Source organism: Orussus abietinus, unplaced genomic scaffold (genome assembly GCF_000612105.2).
Source record: "Orussus abietinus isolate OABI.00-Male unplaced genomic scaffold, Oabi_2.0 scaffold446, whole genome shotgun sequence".
Taxonomy (NCBI): domain Eukaryota; kingdom Metazoa; phylum Arthropoda; class Insecta; order Hymenoptera; family Orussidae; genus Orussus; species Orussus abietinus.
The window spans coordinates 34,243-55,641 of record NW_019394702.1 but is presented as its reverse complement, the minus strand read 5'-3'; the positions used below and the strand labels follow the sequence as shown (position 1 = coordinate 55,641).

The window sequence follows — 21,399 nt, the reverse complement described above, 5'->3', positions numbered from 1 at the left end:
CTACTACATTCTGCGCGACAGTCTCCAGTGAAAACACGAGGTGGATCAAAACGCACTTTCCCCTTTCTCCTCTTTCTACAGGGGTGAAAAACTCACCGGATCAATTCGGTGAATCACAGGAATCCATCCCTTCGGGACAACTCTTGAGCACAACTACTTATCCAAAGAATCGCCCCAACATTGTTCATTCATTCCCCCTCTACCACATTCTGCGCGACAGTCTCCAGTGGAAACACAAAGTAGATCCAATCGCAGTTTTCCCTTTATCCTCTTTCTACAGGAACGCAAAATTCGGAGCATAAATCCGGTGAATCACAGGAATCCTTCCCTTCGGGAAAACTCTTGAGCACAACTGCTTATCCAAACAATCGCCCCAACATTGTTCACCCATTCCTCCTCTACCACATTCTGCGCGACAGTCTCCAGCAAAAACACAAAGTGGATCAAATCGCAGTTTCCCCTGTCTACTCTTTCAACAAGAGCGAAAAATGCTCGGCACCTATCCGAAGATTCAAAGGAGTCCCTTCCTGGGGGGCGACAGTCGCCACCGACAAGGTCGTTCCTGGTGTCCCTTACGATCCCTGGCCGTTCCAGGGCAGACCCAAGGTGGGGTATAAAGAGCAAAAACACCTAGTCGCAATTGGCACCTAGGAGATCTAGTATCCAGCGTGCATTATTACGCATGAGGGCCCCCGGGGGGACCGGGGCGGGGGCAGGGGCAGCGGCGGGTAGTAGGTGTAGGCTTACTTTGGACTGTGGTGTGGGATTACCGTACTTATATTCAAGTCTAATATTAAGTTACCATTTTGCTTTACGGCAAGTGAACAGGCTGCCAGCATATAGGAAGCCATCCGAGCGCTCCTGGGACAGTCTGGCTTGCTCGTCCGGACCCACCTACGTAACAGGCGACAACCTCGCTGTCCCCCTTGTCGTCGACGTTAACGAGCCGACGAGTACCTGTTCGAACTTCGTCCCGGTCGCCACGAGGCTCCTGCCGGACTTTGCCATAGGTTCCTCTCTGGAAGTGCGCCGAGCATCGCCCCGAAGGGCCCAGGAAGGGTAAGTCGAGTAGTTTCAAAGTCAAACATTAAGGTCCTTCCTCGTATCTCACTTTTAGCGTTAAAATACGTATTTTAGAGCACCGTTAAAAGCGACCCTACTCATATCTCGTTTTTAAACCACTTTTGTAGACAATCCTTTAGGTGAAATGAAACCCCCTTCAAATCAGTCGATTCGAATACAACGCTTTTTTTTTAAGGGTATTAGACCAAACTGTCCGAAACTTTGATACATCACTCCTGATCATCTAAGAATTGTCCTGACACATTGAAAATTTGGATTTTTTAAAAACATTGTTTAACTCAGCCCAGACCTGAAGCAAAATGGCGTCGAGCTCTCATATTTCGATCGATATACAATTATCGGAGGCTCTGATATGAGAATCGAAAGGGTCAGGACAGTTTTACGATAATTTAGAACACTCTGGTAATCCATAAACTCGCATTTGAACGGGATAAAGGCAAAAAAAGTGTTGTATGCGCTTCTATGCTAAAACGATGGGAATACGAGATTTCGGAGTGAAAATTTAATTGACCTGAAAATCACAGATGGCGCAGGGGGTCCCTCTGCAATCAATTAGGGCTCCGGAAAGCATGAATCCAGAGGATTTCTGGTTTTACTTCGATTTCTTTATAATTATTGTACAAAAACGACAGGTGGAGTATGCTATTTGGTACAATACTCAATATAATTCGACACAGCTGTCGATAGAAAAAAGAACGTCGGCAACGTAGGCATTTAGAAAAATCATCTTTATCGACGTCGATCAAGTTCCTCGACGTGTTTCACTTCACCTTAATCACCAGTTAATCTTTCCAGGAGGTATCTTTCCAGATTTTCTCCCTGCCAAGTAAATCAAGCTAAAGAGGAGTCACTGTTCTAAATTTACATTTAACCTACTTATAAAAAAAACAGCTGTTAATCGAATTTTCTCAGGAATTTGGCTACAGCATAAGACGGCATGAGCACTGACTTCTGTGCGTGCTGGGGTACGCATTCGACCTCCTAGCACCATTTGAAATCAGTACTTTTCCTCTTAAAGTCCTCCCAGTAAGCCGAGTTCCAAATTGGGAAAAAAATTGAAATAAGGAAAGAAAAAAGAATTAATTTAAATTATGATAGCCGAAGCATGTGACAAATAATAGAAAAGCCTTGTTCGAGCAGTTACTTAGAGGATGACCACTTGGCAAAAGACAAAATCCAAGGATTAAACAGAAAGGGCGTTATTTTCAAACAGGTAAGTGCCCAGCACGATTACACCAGATACTATCTCTAAGTTTAAATTTCCTTGGATCAAATTCGAAATAAAATTCTCATCAGGCAAGCTTAGTTTAATGTTCAGATATTTTAAGGTTCTTGCCATTTTTCAAGGTGGAGGCGAAGAAACGTTAAGACATCCCAAACGTAAAAATCTGGTCAACGAGAGCAATTTATTGACCATTCATTTAGTAGTAAATGCATTTATTGGGCAAAATCTCGTAAAGAGAGCGTTTTAATTGTCTTGAAATCAAACATCTTCAACAAATGATTATTTTGTTTATTAGGAAGTGGTTTCAAAGATGAGATGGGAGATTGCTTATGGGCAGGGTGATCGCGTTCTGTGCTACTCTTGGTGGAGAATACAAACGGCTAACGAATTTGCCCCCAACGGCGAGCCAACTCAGGGATCCAACTCATCTCTGCTCTCAACTCATTTCTCAGCGCTCCATTGTGGAATTTTACCTTATCGCAGCGCTGAGGAGAAATAAATTCAGATTTCGCCTCCAGTGATGATTTCAAGGAATTCTCAGAGAGTAGCACAGGGAATCCTTGCCTTGGATTTTACATCGAGCTCCTAGAAGATGGCCAGATACTCTTCGAGATCTCAAGCTGAAGAAACGAGAGAAGAAGCTGACGACAAGATTGGACAATTTGTTAATATTCTTTTAAACTAGCTCGAGAACTTATGTACTTGCGCTACATGTGTAATAAACTGTAAAATATTAGTATAATAACGCAAGTTATTGAATAATAATAATGAGTATGTTTAATTATACGAGCCTGTCTAGCGGACCCTCTAATCGCCTATTCCTGGTTCTTGAAAATCACTCGTCGACCTAAGTTAATTGTTAATTTTCTTGCGGTCGGAGAAAACTTAGAAAAATTGCGATTAGTCGTGCGACGACGTGGGAAGGGGTTTGTATGCCACCTCCTCGGTTGTCCTATGTTTCTGTTAAAAGTCGAAAATTACGACTTCTACAATTTTTGCCCGGGAGAAACTCCGTGTCACCTCCTTGGTTGTCCTATGTTCCTGTTAGAAGTCGATAATTTCGACTTCTAAAATTTTTGCCTGGGAGACTTTCGTTGCCCCTTCTTGGTTTTTCTTTTGTTCTTTTTAAAATGGGCTGATTTGGACCCGTATCATTTTTTCCTCGGGGAGTTTGGTGCCACGTTTTCTGTTCTCCTGTTTTCGTGTTCGACCTTTTGGGCTTTTAACCGGGATCTTGGGGTACTGGGGGGGTTGGCCGTGGTTTTTCCCGGGCAAAAATTTTAGGGGTCGTAATTTTCGCCTTTTAACAGGAACTTAGGACAACTGAGGAGGTGGCACGGAGTTTCTCCCGGGCAACAATTTTAGAAGTCGTAATTTTCGACTTTTAACAGGATCGTAGGAGAACCTAGGAGGTGGCATACAAACCCCTTCCCACGTCGTCCGCACGACTAATCGCAATTTTTCTAAGTTTTCTCCGACCGCAAGAAAATTAACAATTAACTTAGGCCTACGAGTGATTTTCAAGAACCAGGAATAGGCGATTAGAGGGTCCGCTAGACAGGCTCGTCTAATTAATCATACTCATTGTTATTATTCAATAACTTGCTTTATTATACTAATATTTTACAGTTTATTACACAAGTAGCGCAAGTACATAAGTTCTCGAGCTCGTTTAAAAGAATATTAACAAATTGTCCAGTCTTGTCATCAGTTTCTTCTCTCGGTCTTCAGCTTGAGATCTCGAAGAGTATCCGGTCATCTCCTGGGAGCTCGATGTAAAATCCAAGGCAAGTATTCCCTCTGCTGCTCTCTGATAATTCCTTGAAATTCTCACTGGAGGCGAAATCTGCATTTATTTCTCTATATTCGAACGCTGAGAGATAAGTTGGAAGCAGAGATGAGTTGGATCCCTGAGTTGGACCGCAATGGGAGTCAAGTGCGTTAGCCGCCTGCATTCTCCGTAGAGGGCAGCATAGAATGCGATCACGGGACCCTGCCCGTGAGCAATTTTCCAACCCACCTCTGGTAGATTTGATCTAAATATCAAGACGTTAGGGTTTAGACGTTTCCTTGCGAAACCTAGAAGAAGGCGGAAGAAACCAATTTCATTGGTAAAGTACTTACTACAAATAGTCACTTGCAACGCTTAAAAAAGCCATCTCGAAAATTTCCTTTTCCGCCATTTTCACTTTTTAGATGATACCTTGACCTGGTGGAAATCACAATATGAATACAAATCGGTACGTGAAATACTTCTAACGTGAAAAAGTTAAAAAAGAAGAGCTAATTGAGAAACTCAGACCTCGTCATTACCTGCGATGTTTAGCCTGGCTCCTCAAACTGGACAATGAATGTCGTTTACTGAACCTCTTGAATGAGTAATGTCAACTTCGGCCGTGTCATCGAGATTGGACGATTTTTCTGCTTTTTTTAAGCTATGAACGAAACCGATCGGTATTACAGTCCGAAAGAATTAAAACCTCAGAATGAACGTCAGTACATGGAGCATACAACTCGAGTAGCAGCGATACGAACTCTCGTTTATTTGCGTAATTGTGCAATATCATCGCTCATAGATTACTCTAGTATTTAACTATATAAACTCTCCGTTACAACTAATTACAATATATATATGTATAACTTGCAGGTGTTGCGAGGAAGTAGAAATGTAGTAATAAATAACCGCCCATCTCCGCGTGACTTGAACTACGGTAGTGACTGTAGAAACGGCGTACACGTCAAGGTAGAACTATTTACAACGTCGAGAGCCCATTGGGAGATTCGTCCTAACGTCAGGAGCTCGCAAGTGGTTGAGCCCCAGAGGAACGTCTTCAGGGCGAGCGACTCCTCCTCTCAAGACGAGGAAGGCCAAAATAAATATCAAATCAATGCATGTACGTAACACTCCTAAATTAGCGCACCAGTATGGGAACGAAGGAAGCTCCGTAGTGAAGAGAAAGAAACAGACCGCATGTTCCGAGTCCTTTCTGCGCATGCGCAGGGATTATCCTTTCGTTGAGCCCCCAGTACACTTTTCAGATATCCAGATACACGAGGTGTGCGTGTCTTTTGTGGTATAATTGTCCAGCTTCCGTGTTAACGCGTATGATTGTTAAGATTAATAATCGCTTGGCTTCCTCGTTTCTTTTTCGGTGCGTGTAAGTGTGGAACACTTGGCTGTATAGGAGCATTACGTATACGATTCAATGTCAAGACGTGCTTCCGAAGTAAAACGAGTTAGAGATACACCGTAGAGGGATAAAGAGAGCACTGTTCACCTCGGGCAACGGAATCGGTGGTGTCCTAAGCATAATGTATCCGGAGATGTCGCGCGCCTCGGCGCACCACGATCCGACCTCGCCTAACCTAACTTTTTAACGCCGGTTAACCTAAATTAGCGAGTACTGGAACAGCGCCACTCGGAACGTAAGCGTAGACATTTTACGGAGTAAGAAAACATCGAGTGGACCGTGCAATCGTAGCGAGAACCAACATAGGCTGTGTTGACAACGATGAGACTGCACCCAGTGGAGGTTATGTCGAGTCCTTGGTCCGACCGGTGGCCTGCAGCCTCGTCCATGTTTCTCCGAGTGCCTTGGCAAAGTGGTCGTCGACTTCTCGTTTGAATTGCAAACAGAAAACAGATCGTTAAGATAAACCCTTTTTAGTTCTTAAGCAAAGTTACGAAGCAAGTTTCAAATAATCTCTTCGCAGCAAACCGATTTGCCATTTACCATTTGCATCGATATTATCTTCCACTTCCATATCATTATTACGTATCCTTCATCGAGACTTCGCTCCAACAAATGACAAAGTACATAAATACCGTTGCTCCTTGCGTTCGTGATTAGTATTAATTTAACCTCTCATTTTATGTTCTTTGGTCAGCAATTTACGTAAGTTTAAGATGATATGAAAGGGTCATTCTATACATATCAAATATTGAAGCGTTTATAAAACCTTTTTTCCAAAATAGGGGCATTGAATAATTTGAAACTTCAGCACGTGATTATGAAGGTTCTAAGGAAGGACACGGTGCTCATGAAATTTCACTTAGAAAGAAAGAAATATGTATTCTTGGTTCTAGTCTGGGCTAAATAAAAAAAATTCTTTTATCAGAATTGAAATTTTATAAGCACAACGTTCTTCCTTAAGGCCTCCGTAATTGCACGCAGCAGTTTCCATCAATTCAGTGCATCCAGTTTGGAGAATAATTTTATAAATATTTTTACGTTCTATATACAAAGACTCTTTCATATCACCTTAAGTACTCAGAGACAACTGAACCAGTTAATATTTACTAGGCAATAGAACTACTTTTTAAATATCATCGTTTCATTAGTATGAACGAAAGCAAGAAAAACTCAATTTAAAGGATCTATTTCGGTATGCGATCAGTCCGTTATGCATCCATTGCCGTTATACTTGAAAAACGAAAGAAGCCATTGTTGTTACAGCATAAAAATATTCACCACTGAGGCCAGTCTCCTTGTCAGTGGAGGACGTTGCATTGAAAACGGCCGCGTACTCCTCGAGGCCGAGTGATCTTTTGAAGTGCTCATCTATCGCAGGATCGCTCACAACGCCCGAACTCCTCATTCCAGTTCTCGGACCCGCCGTGGATGTCGCTACGGGCGGCTCTGCGGTATCTTCCACCGTGGCACCTGGAGAAATCAATCATCTTTGTTAAACATGCTAATAATAATAATCAGAGATGAGCGGGGAGATGTTTCCCGCCATTGTCGAAAATGAGGCACGGCTCACCAGCTTTCTGCCTTCAAAGGGGCGAAATGCTCTCTATCGGTAAAGAAGAACGCGTCTGCAGATTTCAAATACAGCACAGTATCTATAGAATTAAGTTATCGCCTTTCTGTTTTTAGCATCAGGGTCAACGTAGGTTGGAAAAAAAAGAGACGGCGAATACCAAATAAAGTTGTAATGTTGTAAAGTTGTACCTGTTTGGGGTGTCGTAGGCACGATTACGCTGGGCCGATTGTGATGGTGCACTCTGGCCGCAGACATGTCGAGGGCCTCGCTTTGGATAGGATCCCTCCTGCGTTCCTTGCGCCACGCGCTGCTCGGCTTTCGGTGCAAACTCGTCGCCTTTGGCCTCTCTTCTGTAAACCGAAGAAAGGGAAAAAATAATACCTCCAATTGGCGTTCAAACTCACAGTAAGTAGAAAATCTATTGGGTTGGTAACTAAATAATTGCGGATTTTGTTGATAGATGCTATTAAAAAATCCCCAATCACTTAGTTGCCAACCCAATATTTCATTGTCACTTGAAGATGAGTTAACCCTTAACGCTCCGACTTTTAATTGTAAATATCGACCGGCAACTCCAACTTATTCTCATCATACTTCGATTTAAGGTGAAGTGAAACCTCCTTCAAATCAGTCGATTCGAATACAACACTTCTTTTTTTAAAGGTATTGGACCAAACTGTCCGAAACTTTGACACATCACTCCTGATCATCTAAGAATTGTCCTGACACATTGAAAATTTGGATTTGTTAACAGAATTTTTTAACTTGGCCCAGACCAGAACCAAAATGGCGTCGAGCTCTTATATTTCGATCAATATACAATTATCGAGGGCTCTGTTATGAGAATCGAAAGTGCCTGGACAATTTTACGACAATTTAGAACACTCTGGTAGTCGATAAACTCTCATTCGAACGGGATAAAGGCAAAAAAAGTGTTGTATGCGCTTCTATGCTAAAACGATGGGAATACGAGGACTCGGAGTAAAACTTTAATTGACCTGAAAATTGCAGATAGCGCAGGGAGTCCCTCTGCAGTCAATTAGAGCCCCAGGAAGCATGAATCCAGACGATTTTTGGAGTTTTACTTCGATTTCTTTATAATTATTGTACGAAAACGACAGGTGGAGTATGCCATTTGGTGCAATACCCAATATAATTCGACACAGCTGTCAATAGAAAAACGAACGTCGGCACCGTAGGCATTTAGAAAAATCTTCTTTATCGATGTCGATCAAGTTCCTCGACGTGTTTCACTTCACCTTAATCGGTGGTGCTTGAGAGGCACACTTGGAGTAGAACGCCGTATATCGGTAGTGCTTGAGAGGCACACTTGGAGCGTTAAAGATTAATACAGGCTGCCGAAAATCCCCATTTAAGGTGATATGAAAGGATAATACCATATATCAAAATGTGAAAATATTTTCTAAAATTCCAAACTGAGTACACCGAATCATTTGAAACTTCAGCACGTGATTATGAAGGCCGTAAAGACGCGATGCATGAAATTTAATAAAAAAAACATGTTTTTTCTATTTATTCTAGACTAAAACCAAGATCCCTTTTCTTTTTGCGAAAAATGAAATTTCACGAACATCACGTTCTTTCGTAGGGCCTCCATAATAACGTGCTGAAGTTTCAAATGACTAGGTGCACCCAGTTTGGAGAAAAGTTTTATTAATATTTTAACGCTTTATGCATATAGAATGACCCTTTCATATCACCTTAAGGAACTTAAGTCTAAGATAGAATACGATTAAAATCTATTTAACAAAATTTCAATCACGTTAAGTGACTGCCCCGTCGATGATAAACCGCGGAGGGCTGGAATAAAATCCATATAATACTCATTTGGAAAAAAAAAAAAAGGAAAAGAAAAGAAACGCGTTCGGCCAAACGACAACCCTGCTAAGGAGGAACCGAAGAGGGGTGAGATGGAACAAGTCGGTTCCCGGTTCCCAGGACGGGGCAGGAAGTGCCTAATAGCCGTGAGAGGATGGTCAGAGGAGGCAAACAGGTTTAGAAAAGGACGAGGGGACCTGGAAGGATGAATGGACCGAAGGAGGATGGAAGGTAGCGAGTCGCGCGAGTCTCAATTAACTTTTTAACTCGCCGTAAGGCCGCTACGGAATTTCAGAGTAGGGGCGCAAAAATCACGCCGAGCGCAATTAAACGAAGCGTTTACACGGCCTAAGGCTCCTTACCTTCGGCCTGGATAAACATTTGCGGGCGCGAGTCACTCTCTGGCTCGAACCTCGAAAAAGGATCGAAAGGAGCGTACCAGGTGATAGATAATCGATCCAACCGAGTCGGCTCAAGATGTTTACAGAGAAGGAGGGTTCACGTCGTGGGTCTTCATTTCGGTTAAGGTGAAATGAAATCCCTCTCAAATCAGTCGTTTTGAATAAGACACTTTCATTTAAGGGTATTGGATCGAACCGAGTCTACCAGGTGATAGATAATCGATCTAACCAAGTCGATTCAAGATGTTTACAGAGAAAGAGGGTTTACGNGGGTCGCGAGATATCTCGTCAAAAGCGTTGATCGGCCAGTATCGGGTCGCGAGATATCTCGTCAAAAGCGTTAACCCTTTGCGGTCGCATTTTCCCAAGATCAAGAGAATTTTGGTGGCTTAGAGTAGACATACGACCGCAAAGGGTTAATCGGCCAGTATTGGGTCGCGAGATAACTCGTCCAAGGTAACGAAAGGGTTAAGGATATTGGATCGAATCGAGTCTACCAGGTGATAGATAATCGATCCAACCAAATCGGCTCAAGATGTTTACAGAGAAAGAGGGTTCACGTCTTGGGTCTTCGTTTCGGTTAAGGTGAAGTGAAACCTCTCTCAAATCAGTCGATTCGAATAAGACCCTTTCTTTTAACCCTTTCGCTACTAACGGTGACTATAGTCACCCAACGCCTGACGCTCGGTAAGAAGTATTTTTTTCATTTGTTAGATATTGCCGTTTGGATTCTTATTATTTATATAGATACAAAACACCCCAAGGTACTTGTATAGCTGTTTATCATCTTGAATTAATCAGACAAATATTACTGAAATACCATAAAGACGATTGGAGACAAAGCGCTCCTAGATCTGCGGATAAACATCCTTTTAGGCTTACTGGTATACCCTTCCCGGCGATTTACCCTAACGCGGAAACAAAACGAAAAAGTGGATTGAGAAAGGGTATCGTTTGTATTAAAAATGGCGTGCAACGACAAACGCATTACCAATGTAAGACATGTGACGTAGGACTTTGGGTATACCCGTGCTTTGAAACATTTCATACAAAATTACGTAATTAAATTACATTTTCTAGTTGCATTATAAATAAACTTATCTTTTATCCGTTATGCATTAGTTTTCTTGCAATTTAAGTAAAGCGTTAATAATTGACCTCACACGTCCCTAGACGTTAAAAGATACGTTCTCTCGGCAGTGAAATTTAAGGGCGTCTTCGATGGGATTGCCCTCTACCGAGGCAGCGCTTCTACGAGCCGATCCGCCGTAGCGAAAAGGTTAAGGTGAAGTGAAACCCCCTTCAAACCAGTCAATTCGAATATAACACTTTTTTTTAAAGGTATTAGACCAAACTATCCGAAACTTGGACACATCGCTCCTGATCATCTAAGAATTGCCCTGACACATTCAAAATTTGGATTTTTCAACAAAATTTTTTAACTCAACCCAGTTAAAAAAGATATTTTATGGGAGGTCAGGACCTTCCACGGGGCTTCCATAATCACGAGGTATCATTTCAATCGATACACCCAGTTCGGGGAAAAGTTTCATAAACCATAGACCCTTCATATTACCATGATCGGAAAAATGTCAAGCAACCCAAGCGAAGTGACATAATTAAAATTGCATATCTCTGTATTAAATGTACCAATCGGTTTCCTTTATAGCTCAAAAAACGCAGAAAAGTTGTTCAATCTCGATAACTTGGGTTCAGTTGACATTCCTCATTCAAGAGGTTCAGAAAATGACATAAATCGAGAAACATTGATCTTTGCAGATAATCATCGCAGATAATGGGTAGGTTAGAGTTTCGCGCCTCTATATATACATTTGGCGCAAAACTCTACCGAGTTTCTTAATAGAACCACGATGCTCTTCCAGAGAAATTCTGTTTCGGTGAGTCGAAAATTTTGTTCCAACGGAAGTAAATCGAGAAACATTGATCTTTACAGATAATCATCGCAGAAAATGGCTGGGTCAGAGTTTCTTAATAGAACCACGAAGCTCTCCGAGAGAAATTCCATTTCAATGAGTCGAAAATTTTGTTCCAACGGAAAAAAATCGAGAAACATTGATCTTTGCAGATAATCATCGCAGATAATGGGTAGGTCAGAGTTTCGTGCCTCTATATATACATTTGGCGTAAAACTCTACCGAGTTTTTTAAGGGGTTACACCACTTTGACGCACTCACAAGTTACGGTTTTTTCAAGAATTTTTTTTTAAGAGTTAAAACGTTTTTATCCAATTGGGTTACAGTAAGGTATTATACTACTATTAAACTCGCTCACTGCGAAAATCGGTGATCGTGCGGTGGGCAGGTGTATAGATGTAAACGCGTTTTTCTTAAAACTGCATTTTAAAAATCGGTGGGCACTCTAGCTCCGCCAATTTTCAATCAATCATCTTGATTCTTTTTTTATTTTATTCGTGATATGTTTATCTAGCGAAATACGTATGGTTTTTTCAATGTATTGATATTCGCGTTTTTTATGCAACATTAATTAACGAAATTTAGGGCAAAATACGTATCTTTCCTTTCGAATCGATGCCATTTTGTGAAAAATGCATATTTTTGAAAACGGCTACGTATTTCGTTAGTTTTTCGGCTACAGAAACTAATTCTTTTTCGTTTATTGTTCTAACTTAAACCTGGACTGAGTTATCGTGCCCACCGCACGATCATCGATTTTCGCAGCGCTCCAGTAAATCGCCTTTCAAGCCGCCATTTTTGTAAACAAGAAAAATACAAAAGTAAGCATTTTTTTGGTTTAATAGTAGTACGATACCTTACTGTACTTTAATTTGGATAAAAAGGTTTTAATTCTTAAAAAAAAATTCTCGAAAAACCGTAATTTTTGGATGGGTCAAAGTGGTGTAACCCCTTAATAGAACCACGATGCTCTTCCAGAGAAATTCTGTTTCGGTGAGACCGAAATTTTGTTCCAACGGATATAAATCGAGAAACATTGATCTTTACGGATGATCCTTGGCTAAATATAGAAGAAGACGCTTCAGCAAGTCGAAGGCAGCTTATTAGCTGTTTTCCAAAACAGTGATAAGGTCCTCCAGCCGATCTTTACGTACCTCTCGACTTGCAGGACGAGCGGACGTCGACGATGCCCAGCCAAGGTTGCCAAAGACATTTTCTCCTGGAAGAGACCTCCATCTCGCGTCCTCGACTCGGGGAACCAACCTCGACTCCACTTTGCCGACCACGCTTTGCCTCTGACCCGCGATAAGAGGGACCCGTCCAAACGTTCACAGAAGTCTCCGCTTCCTAAATCACCCCGTCCATACGTAATCAAGGCACAGCGGCGAAACCGCAAAATCTCCCCTCTGCCAAGATAAGACAGAACCCTACTACCCCGAAATTGCAGTACGGAGTTTTCCTTTTTTTTCAACTTATTTCCAGCTTCTAGATCTGCGTTTAATGATCATTGAATCCCTAGAAGCGATCGACAATGGACCCGGTCCCTGGATATCCCCCAGGGTCGAGGATGCAGAAATGGTACACGGTGGAGGTGCAAGAACTCCGAGGTCTCAACTCGACGAAATCGAAGCCGTATCTTTTCTCAAGATTTCAGCATTAAGTTTCTTCTTAGCAGGCCGACCAAGTACGCCGAGGTTCCACTCCCTACCGAGACTCGGTAGCTTTCTCCCCCACAAATTTTCGGTATTTAAATTTCCCGCCTCTATATAAATATGTACATATTTCGAGGGAAACTCTACCGAGTTTCTTAATCTTCCTCCCGAAATATTATTTACGCCGGCAAAGTTTACGTTACACGGCGAAAGCACCCGCAGAGTCGACCGAGGCAACCGCAACTCTTCGGCTCCGTTGATGGAGAGATAGCCCAAGGTGGACGTGCAGAACCTCGGAATCCCAACCACGCGAAGACTCCGCTCGCAGGCTCACCTCTCTCCATAAAATCCGAGAATTCGATCCCTTTCTTTTCCCTCGATACTATTTTCGTCGCCCAAGACCCACAACGGACGATAAAGAGCGCCACGGGGAAGTCGCGCCTCCCGAATCCTCTGGAGCGTCTCCGACGCGACGAGATATCCGGACGCAAAGTGTCGACGAGTGTATCGCGAAATCCGCGAAGACTCGCTCGGGGTCGTCTCTCTTCGGATCGCCCGGGAATATTGGCCGACCAGGTCGTTGATATTCCCGAGGTGCCACTCGGCAGCGCGACCAGCCGGAGGAGGTATTTCCGAAAGGGCCGTGGTTTCGTGAATGCCTTCTTACGACTGTCTTAACTCCATTCATTCATCCGCCGTCTCATCGCCCCCCACCACGCGGCCCTTAAACGCGCTCATGCCCGCGGGTCTCCCGGCAGCCCACTCAGGTGGGCACCCGCGTGCACACACGGAGGAGAGGCCCGCGTGCACACACGGAGGAGAGACCCGCGTGCACACACGAAGCAGAGGCCCGCGTGTGCCCAGGGTTGCCAACTTCACATCTATTTACTGTAATACAATCGGATTAAAATAATAGGACAATCTGATATAATCAAGAAACTGATAGTATGCATTAAGGTGGTATGAAAGTGAAAAAAAATATATATATATATTTTCTTCACTTTCATATCACCTTAATATATACTAATATATATAGAAGAAAAGTTTTATAAAGATTTCGGGGATAAATCAGGCCCCCTTAAGATGATATGAAAGGGTCATTCTATATGTATTAATATATATATTTTGACATTATATATATAATGGCAAAATATTGATAAAACTTTTCTCCAAACTGGGTGCACCGAATTATCTGAAACTTTAACACGTGATTATGGAGGCTCTAAGGAAGAACGCGTAAAATTTCATTATTCGAAAAAAAATATCTTCTCTTTGGTTTTTGCCCGAGATAAATGCAAGATTTTTCTCGAAAAATGAAATTTCACGAGCAACGTGTTCTTCCTTAGAGTCTCCATGATCAGTAAAGTCATTAAAATTTCAGATAATTCGGTGCACCCAGTTTAGAGAAAAGTTTTATAAATACGTTCAATTCTTGGTACGTATATATATCACACTTCCATATCAGCTTAAGGGGATGTGAACGTGCCATCCGAAAGGTGAATTGTTCATGAAACTTTTCTCCGAAGTGGGTGTAACGAATCGTTTCAAACTTTACAACGTGAATATACAGGATATAAGAAAGGTCCCGAAACTCATTAAATTACATTTCCTGTATGAAATTGATGAAGTACCTAAACAAATTAAAAAAAAAAAGATATTTCATGAGTTTCGAGATCTTCCTTATAGTCTCCATGTTCAGGCTGTGAAGTTTTAAACGATTCGATAAATCCCATTCGGGGAAAAGTTTCACGAACGAAACCTCCTCGACGCCACTTTCACATCACCTTAAGAAGTTTAAATATTTTAATAAAAACTAGCCCTGTATTCGAAACTAAAAGGAAATGCAATTCAACCCACCAAATAACGTATAATATTGAATATATTTATATTTACAACGCTCGTTTATAATATTTCACAAGTCGACTTGAAATTAAACATGTAATAAGCTCTAATGCCGATAATGAACTGACATTAAAAGCTGAACGGTTTAATTCCCTTCCCTATTTTAGCAAAGCACAAGGGTCTTTACGAAGAAAACGTATAATATAAACAAAAATATCCATCAATAATGAAAAAGTCGCCGACAGTTCCATTTCCTGCGGAAATAATAGTATAACTCGCATACTATTCTTGTTCTAAAAATGCATAGTACGCCGGACCAAAATAATATTAAAATAATAGTATAAATAATAGAATAATAGTACGGTTGGCACACTGACGGGCATGCGCGGGCCAGCGGGAGTGCACGGATGCGCGCGCACCCCCCCCCCCCACACACCGCGCTATAGCTTTCGGCCAGTCGCACCTCGCGAAATCAACGAAGAGGGGACGACGGTCACGAAGGCAGGAAGGAGAGAGGGGGAGAGAGAGAGAAGAGGAGCCGAAAACACGGTTCCGGTTTCTCGAAGTCGGTCCTTTTCGTGTGGTCAACCGAGAGAGCGACAAAGAGGGGACGATTGAAGCGAACGAGACATGGAGAGAGATGGGAAGAGAGGTACCCGAGAAGCTCTCGGTGGTTTCCGGTCTCGATGTGGCCTCCCTCGAGGAGTCGAGCGAGAGGTCGACGAAGAGGGAAGTATAGACGCGATAGGGGGAGGGAAAGAGAGGAGACACGAGGGAATCAAAGAGGATGGTTTCTGTTTCGAAGACAATGTTTCGCGAAATCGACATAAAGGGCGACGAAGAAGAAGCGAGGGACTAAAGCGAGGAGAGAAAGAGAAAGACGATTGCGAAATGGAAAGAGATGGGAAGAGAGGTACCCGAGATGTTCTCGGTGGTTTCCGGTCTCGATGTCGGCCTCCTTCGTGGAGTCGAGCGAGAGGTCGACGAAGAGGGAAGTATAGGCGCAATAGGAGGAGGGAAAGAGAGGAGATACGAGGGAATCAAAGAGCACGGTTTTCGTTTCAGAGACGATGTTTCGCGAAATCGACATAAAGGGCGACGAAGTAGAAGCGAGGGACTAAAGCGAGGAGAGAAAGAGAAAGACGATTGAGAAATGGGAAGAGAGGTACCCGAGAAGTTCTCGGTGGTTTCCGGTCCCCATGTCGGCCTCCTTCGTGGAGTCGAGCGAGCGGTCGACGAAGAGGGAAGTATAGGCGCGATAGGAGGAGAGAAAGAGAGGAGACACGAGGGAATCAAAGAGCACGGTTCTCGTTTCAGAGACGATGTTTCGCGAAATCGACCCAGACGACGAAGACGAGACAAAAACCGAAGCGAGGAGAGGAAGAGAGAATGAGAGAGAGAGAGGGAGAACCGAAAAGTGCAGTTTCCGGTTCAAAGATGATCTTATTTTACAAAATCGATCTGAAAGAATCAGGATTGGCATAAATCCGATTATTTTTTTACTAATGGTTTTAACAGGTTTAAATCATATTTGCTGGTTTTTACCGGCTAAATCGTTGCCTCAAAAACCAGTGGTTAAAACCTGGTTTAAACCGAGTTCTTTCCATTGCTTTATCCCGAGTATACGCAGGAATTAAATGTTAGAATACTACCTAGTAGGTAGGTTAGAATTTATTTTAATCTCTTTGGATGTAAGTGGAGTGTGCACGTGTAGGTACAGAGTACACATGATATTTGATTAAATTCTCCGCTACATACATACTGATGGATTTTATAAGATGGTTGTAACCGGTTAAAGCCCTGGTTAAAACCGAGTGGGTTTTACGTAATGTATTTTATTTACTGGAAAAAATGAAAGAAAAAAAAACCGCTGGTTTCAATCAGAATCGACCAAACTTTGTCAACCCTGGAAATAATTGAGGGGGGAGATAATAACAAAGAAAATAAAACCGGTAAGTACGATTCCGACCTGGAAGACGATTTGCCTTCGCGAAATGAATTCGAAGAACAACATAGAAAGGACAAGAAAGGAGAGAGCTGAAAGGCACGATCAGCGAATCATGTCCGGATCGTTCATTTACACGGTGTAATACACACCTCGGATATTTCGACGACGTGTGTAATTATGCGGTACTGTCGGCACTGTGAATACTCGGAAAAGGCGTTGGGACATTTCCAATTCTTCGATCTTGCATTCGAGGACTGTCGGGGACCGCGCGGAGATTGGAGGAGGAAGAAGGAGAGATACGGAGATTACCGTCGAAAGCGAGAGGGGAAACGCCGAAAGAGACACCGTCAGCGTATCTCTACGTGTCGTACTCCGGAGATGTGTGCAAGGCAATCCCACTTTTGTCCACGTAAAAGGAAGAGGAACGGGAATTTCTTCCGCGAACAATGTCCTAACGAACTAATCGAATTCTCCCGCGGGTTGAAGACGCAATGTACAATGGCGGACATGAATGCCTCCCCTGTCGAAACGACATCGCCTGTGCAGGATGGGAGGGCATTGATGTCTCCCAGTGTACAATGTGGACATGAATGCCTCCCCTCCAGGTACGACATCGCCTGTGCAGGATGGGAGGGCATTGATGTCTCCCAGTGTACACTCTGATAAAGATCTATGGAAATTAATATACCATCAGATATTAGGGTATTTACGTATTAGGGATTAGGTATTAGTGCAATTACTGTAGGAGGTATTTAAAATACACGCATCTACTATTGACAATTTTCCTATACAGGTAGCCCTCCTACAATACGGTATTCTATAACACGGTTTCGCTCGAACACGATAAGAAAATTGCGAAAACCTTTGTACAACACTGTACTCCTACAGCACTGGGTAACATGATTTTTGTTTAACATATTCAAAAACTAAATTACCTTAAAATAATGGCGGGAAGGAATAATGAACTGTAGTGCCTTTACATGAAAATAATATTTCTTGTTTTTTCTTTTTCGTTTTGTGTTATACATACATTTATATCTTTAATAAAAATTAAGTTGCTTATATGGAATTAAAAAAAAAAAATGTTTGTTTTTAATAGGTTTTCGGAACGTAATCCCCCTTTTTTGTCCTGGCTCTGAGTCTCATATAACACGGTTTTACCCAACATGGCATTTTCTAGGAACCTATCTACCGTGTTATAGGAGGGTTACCTGTATTTCGTATATCTCGCAGCCTGGTATGATGGCTTATTGTAATACAAATATGCGTGTATGTCTCAAAAGTAGAGTATTCCGAATATGAGCCAACTGCTCGATTCTGTGTACAAAGACTGAGAGTCTTTTCTGTCCATTGTCCCTAGGGACAGTCTTGCTTGGTTTAGCCGCAACAGTTGTTTAGACAATGATCACGTCTTCTAAACAATAGATTTGTTCGCGTTGTCTGCACTTTCTACCCTCGAGGGTAACTAGGGTACTACACTTTTCTTGAAAGGTGCAGAAGGGTATATACACTTTCGTCGACGCCCCTTCTAGCAAATGATGATAATAGTGATAATCTATGATGCAGGAATACATAATAATTGTAAATAAATCAATTGCAAATCAATACATCATTTGTAACAAATAATGATTATACAATTTTTAAAAAATTACGTACAAAATTAAAACGCTAAATCGCTCTATACATAAAGAAAATGTATTAATCATTATTTCTATTTATATTACGTTGAGATCTTGGGACAAACTTTGTATTTTCCTGTTTGTTGGTCTTTTCAATTTTGAAATTTGCCGCCGAATTCCCGGCCTATACACTTTTATAACATCTTGCACTAGCTCGGGATCAAGGGTAGAACGTGTAAAAAAAGTGTACCCTCGAGGTAGATGCTCTCGCAAAACGAACAGCGACGTCTGCGTCACTTCCGTCAAAACGAACGCCAAAGTGTACACTCTTCGTAAAAGTGTAGAAAGTGTAGGCAAAACGAACAAGTCTGAAGCGCCCGACTAGAAAGCGGCGCGAAATTTAAAACAAGCGTTCGGATTGTTATAGCTAAAATGGTCGTTCTAAAACATGTAAACTTTTACATACCTCATAACCGAAGGTTTACATAGAAATACGCAAAATGGAAAAATTACAAATTAGAAAATGTATAAATACATGCGATATCACGGAGACAATGTAATTTTACTGCAATTTATTGTCGCATCAAAATAACTAATGATTGCGTATGTAAATTTACATGGGCATTTTTATCAGTGCAGGCCGCTTTCCTTTCGCACAATACGAGCGTAATCATTCATCCAGCAAAGATCTTATAAACCCACCTTTTGTAAGGGAATTTACGGACACGTTATGAAATCTTATCGTTTCTTGTGGGCGATCAAGAGTATCCCGTGACTTCTAAAAGGTTCAGAGCCATTGGTATAAGAAAAGTAAAAAAATAAAAATCTAGTAATACATGTGCACGACATTGAAATGATCAAGAGACTCGGTAGAGTTTCGAGTGAAACATATTTTTCAGCGAGAAATTTAGATACACGCCTCAAGGCGTCTCTCGACGCCATTTTGATTCTTTCCTGACACGTGTAGATACGAAAAGAATGATTTCCTTGTCAAACTTTGCATATGCTTAACCAAAAAAAAAAAGGGCAACCTCAGTACGGAACAATCGTTTCTTTTTTCTAGATGTTTTCTTTTTTTACAATATTTCTTTGCACTTCGTACATGGCGGCCACAAGGGAGCCGCGTGGTCTACACAAAAGGCGCACGACGACCTCGCAATTCCTTTGGAATTTCTCCGTGTACGAGCAAAGTGCGATTCTGCGGAATAAATCCGCCCCAAAGACAGGAAACGCGGCGGGTTTACGGCGTTACGGAATGTGCTGAATTCGACTACGATCGCGGGTGCAGGAAACGGAGTCGGCCATGACGTTAGACGTTGGTATCACGAAGTAGCATAAGGAGATACAACGCCATGCATTGAAATCTTTCTCAATTTAGGGGTACGAGATATTCAGATTTTTCCTGATCTAGTGCCGCGAGCGCCCCCTAGATAAAATTTTGCAATTAAAAATTATCGTCTGCTAGTCTTTATCGTGTTAAGAACGTTACTTTCTGTATATCATCAGCGGATTATCGTTTCGCTTTGCGTACTTTAAGGAGATGTGAAAGTGGCATCTAAAGAGTCAATCGCGTTCATGAAACTTTTTTCCGAACTGGGTGTACCGAATCGTTTAAAACTTTACAAAATAAATGTAAAGGCTATATGGAAGGTCTTGACCCTCGTAAAATTTCATTTTTTATAACAAATTTTTAACAAATTGAAATTTCATGAGCTTTAGGACCTTCCTTATTCCCAACCGTATTTATATTGTGAAGATTGACACGATTTAGTATACTTAGTTTGGAGAAAAGTTTCATATACGAGACCTTTGTGTCGTTACTTTCACATCACCTTAATTGTAAATTAAAAGCATTTTATGTCATTTACCTAGGTTGGAAATCTTTCGCTCACGTAGGGTTGTAGTTCCCTCGTTTTGTACACATATTTTTTGTTAAACTTCAAAACATTGCTAAAGAGGCCAACAAACATGTTCATGATCTCATGTCTTTCCCACGAGGGAAAGAATGTACAAGTACGAAGCGCTCGATGAATTTGTACACACATTTTCTTAACAAATTTCAAATCATTGCTAAAGAGGCCAACAAACATGAATTTGTACACATATTTTTTGTTAAACTTCAAAACATTGCTAAAGAGGCCAACAAACATATTCACGATCCCATGTCTTTCCCATAAGGGAAAGAATGTCCGAGTACGAAGTGGTCGATGAATTTGTACACACATTTTTTTTTAAAACCTCAAAACATTGCGTTAAAAAACTGGATTAGAAGTTGCATAATATAAGTAGGTATGTTGCAAGAAAGTCCTCGTGGAAATATCTTCCGTAACAGTGTTCAAATATACATTAACACAGATGTATAACTGAGACCGAGGCTAGCTGTGACGTTTATCATATTCTTGAATTTTATAAAAATATTTCACGCATTGGACTTTGTGGTATGCATTCCAACTAAGGTAAGTCTTTTTATATACGTGTTTTCTCAAGTAATTAATCTTTTTCCTTTGTAGCAGAGAACTTTGTCACATTCCGGAGCAAATTGCGTGAGATACGTCGCTCACATAATACACCTCCAAGATTAATCGTATTTGATCAGAGATACGCAAAGGTACCCCATAAGTCAGGCGAAATAAAAAATATAATTTCAGTAGAAAAATATTTATTTCCAAATCGATCTTGTTTATTGAATAGCTTGACTCGCCTTTTTATCGTTAAAAATGAGCGATTGTATACATTAGTTTCCCTGATCTATATGTTACCGTGAATGACCGAAATTAGAGAATGTCGACTTTCACCGGTGAATGTCAACAGATACCAAATACGTCGGTGAAAGATCGAATATTTCATTACATTGTTGTACATTCGGACCCTCTCCAGTGTGTGTCAACATCACACACCGGTGAATGTCAACATTTACCGGTGTAAGTCAGAAATAAGGGTATTTAGCAAATATTTCGGACATACACTAAGCGACTATGTGAATGTTGACATTCACCGGTGAAAGTCGACATTCTTCAGATTTCGGTGTTTCACTGTAACATATATATTAATTGGATAACTGATACCTATTTGTTCTATACAGAGAGGAC

General features: G+C 41.6%; 1 protein-coding gene across 2 annotated transcripts in view; it reads right to left on the bottom strand.

Annotated features, from left to right (window-relative positions):
* Window positions 1-4,827: 4,827 nt before the first annotated feature.
* LOC105702752 (transcription cofactor vestigial-like protein 4) overlaps window positions 4,828-21,399 on the bottom strand; it is a 50,441-nt gene continuing 33,869 nt past the window's right edge. The window contains exons 1-4 of one of the 2 annotated variants that reach the window (XM_012430570.2): window positions 12,404-12,559; window positions 7,264-7,425; window positions 6,781-6,972; window positions 4,828-5,922 (exon numbers count right to left, since the gene is read on the bottom strand). In XM_012430570.2, coding sequence (XP_012285993.1) covers window positions 5,843-5,922; window positions 6,781-6,972; window positions 7,264-7,425; window positions 12,404-12,485 — 516 coding nt within the window. In that variant the 5' untranslated portion in view covers window positions 12,486-12,559 and the 3' untranslated portion in view covers window positions 4,828-5,842. Of the gene's footprint in view, window positions 5,923-6,780; window positions 6,973-7,263; window positions 7,426-12,403; window positions 12,560-21,399 lie in introns of those variants that run through there. The other variant, XM_012430571.1, reaches the window with a different exon arrangement.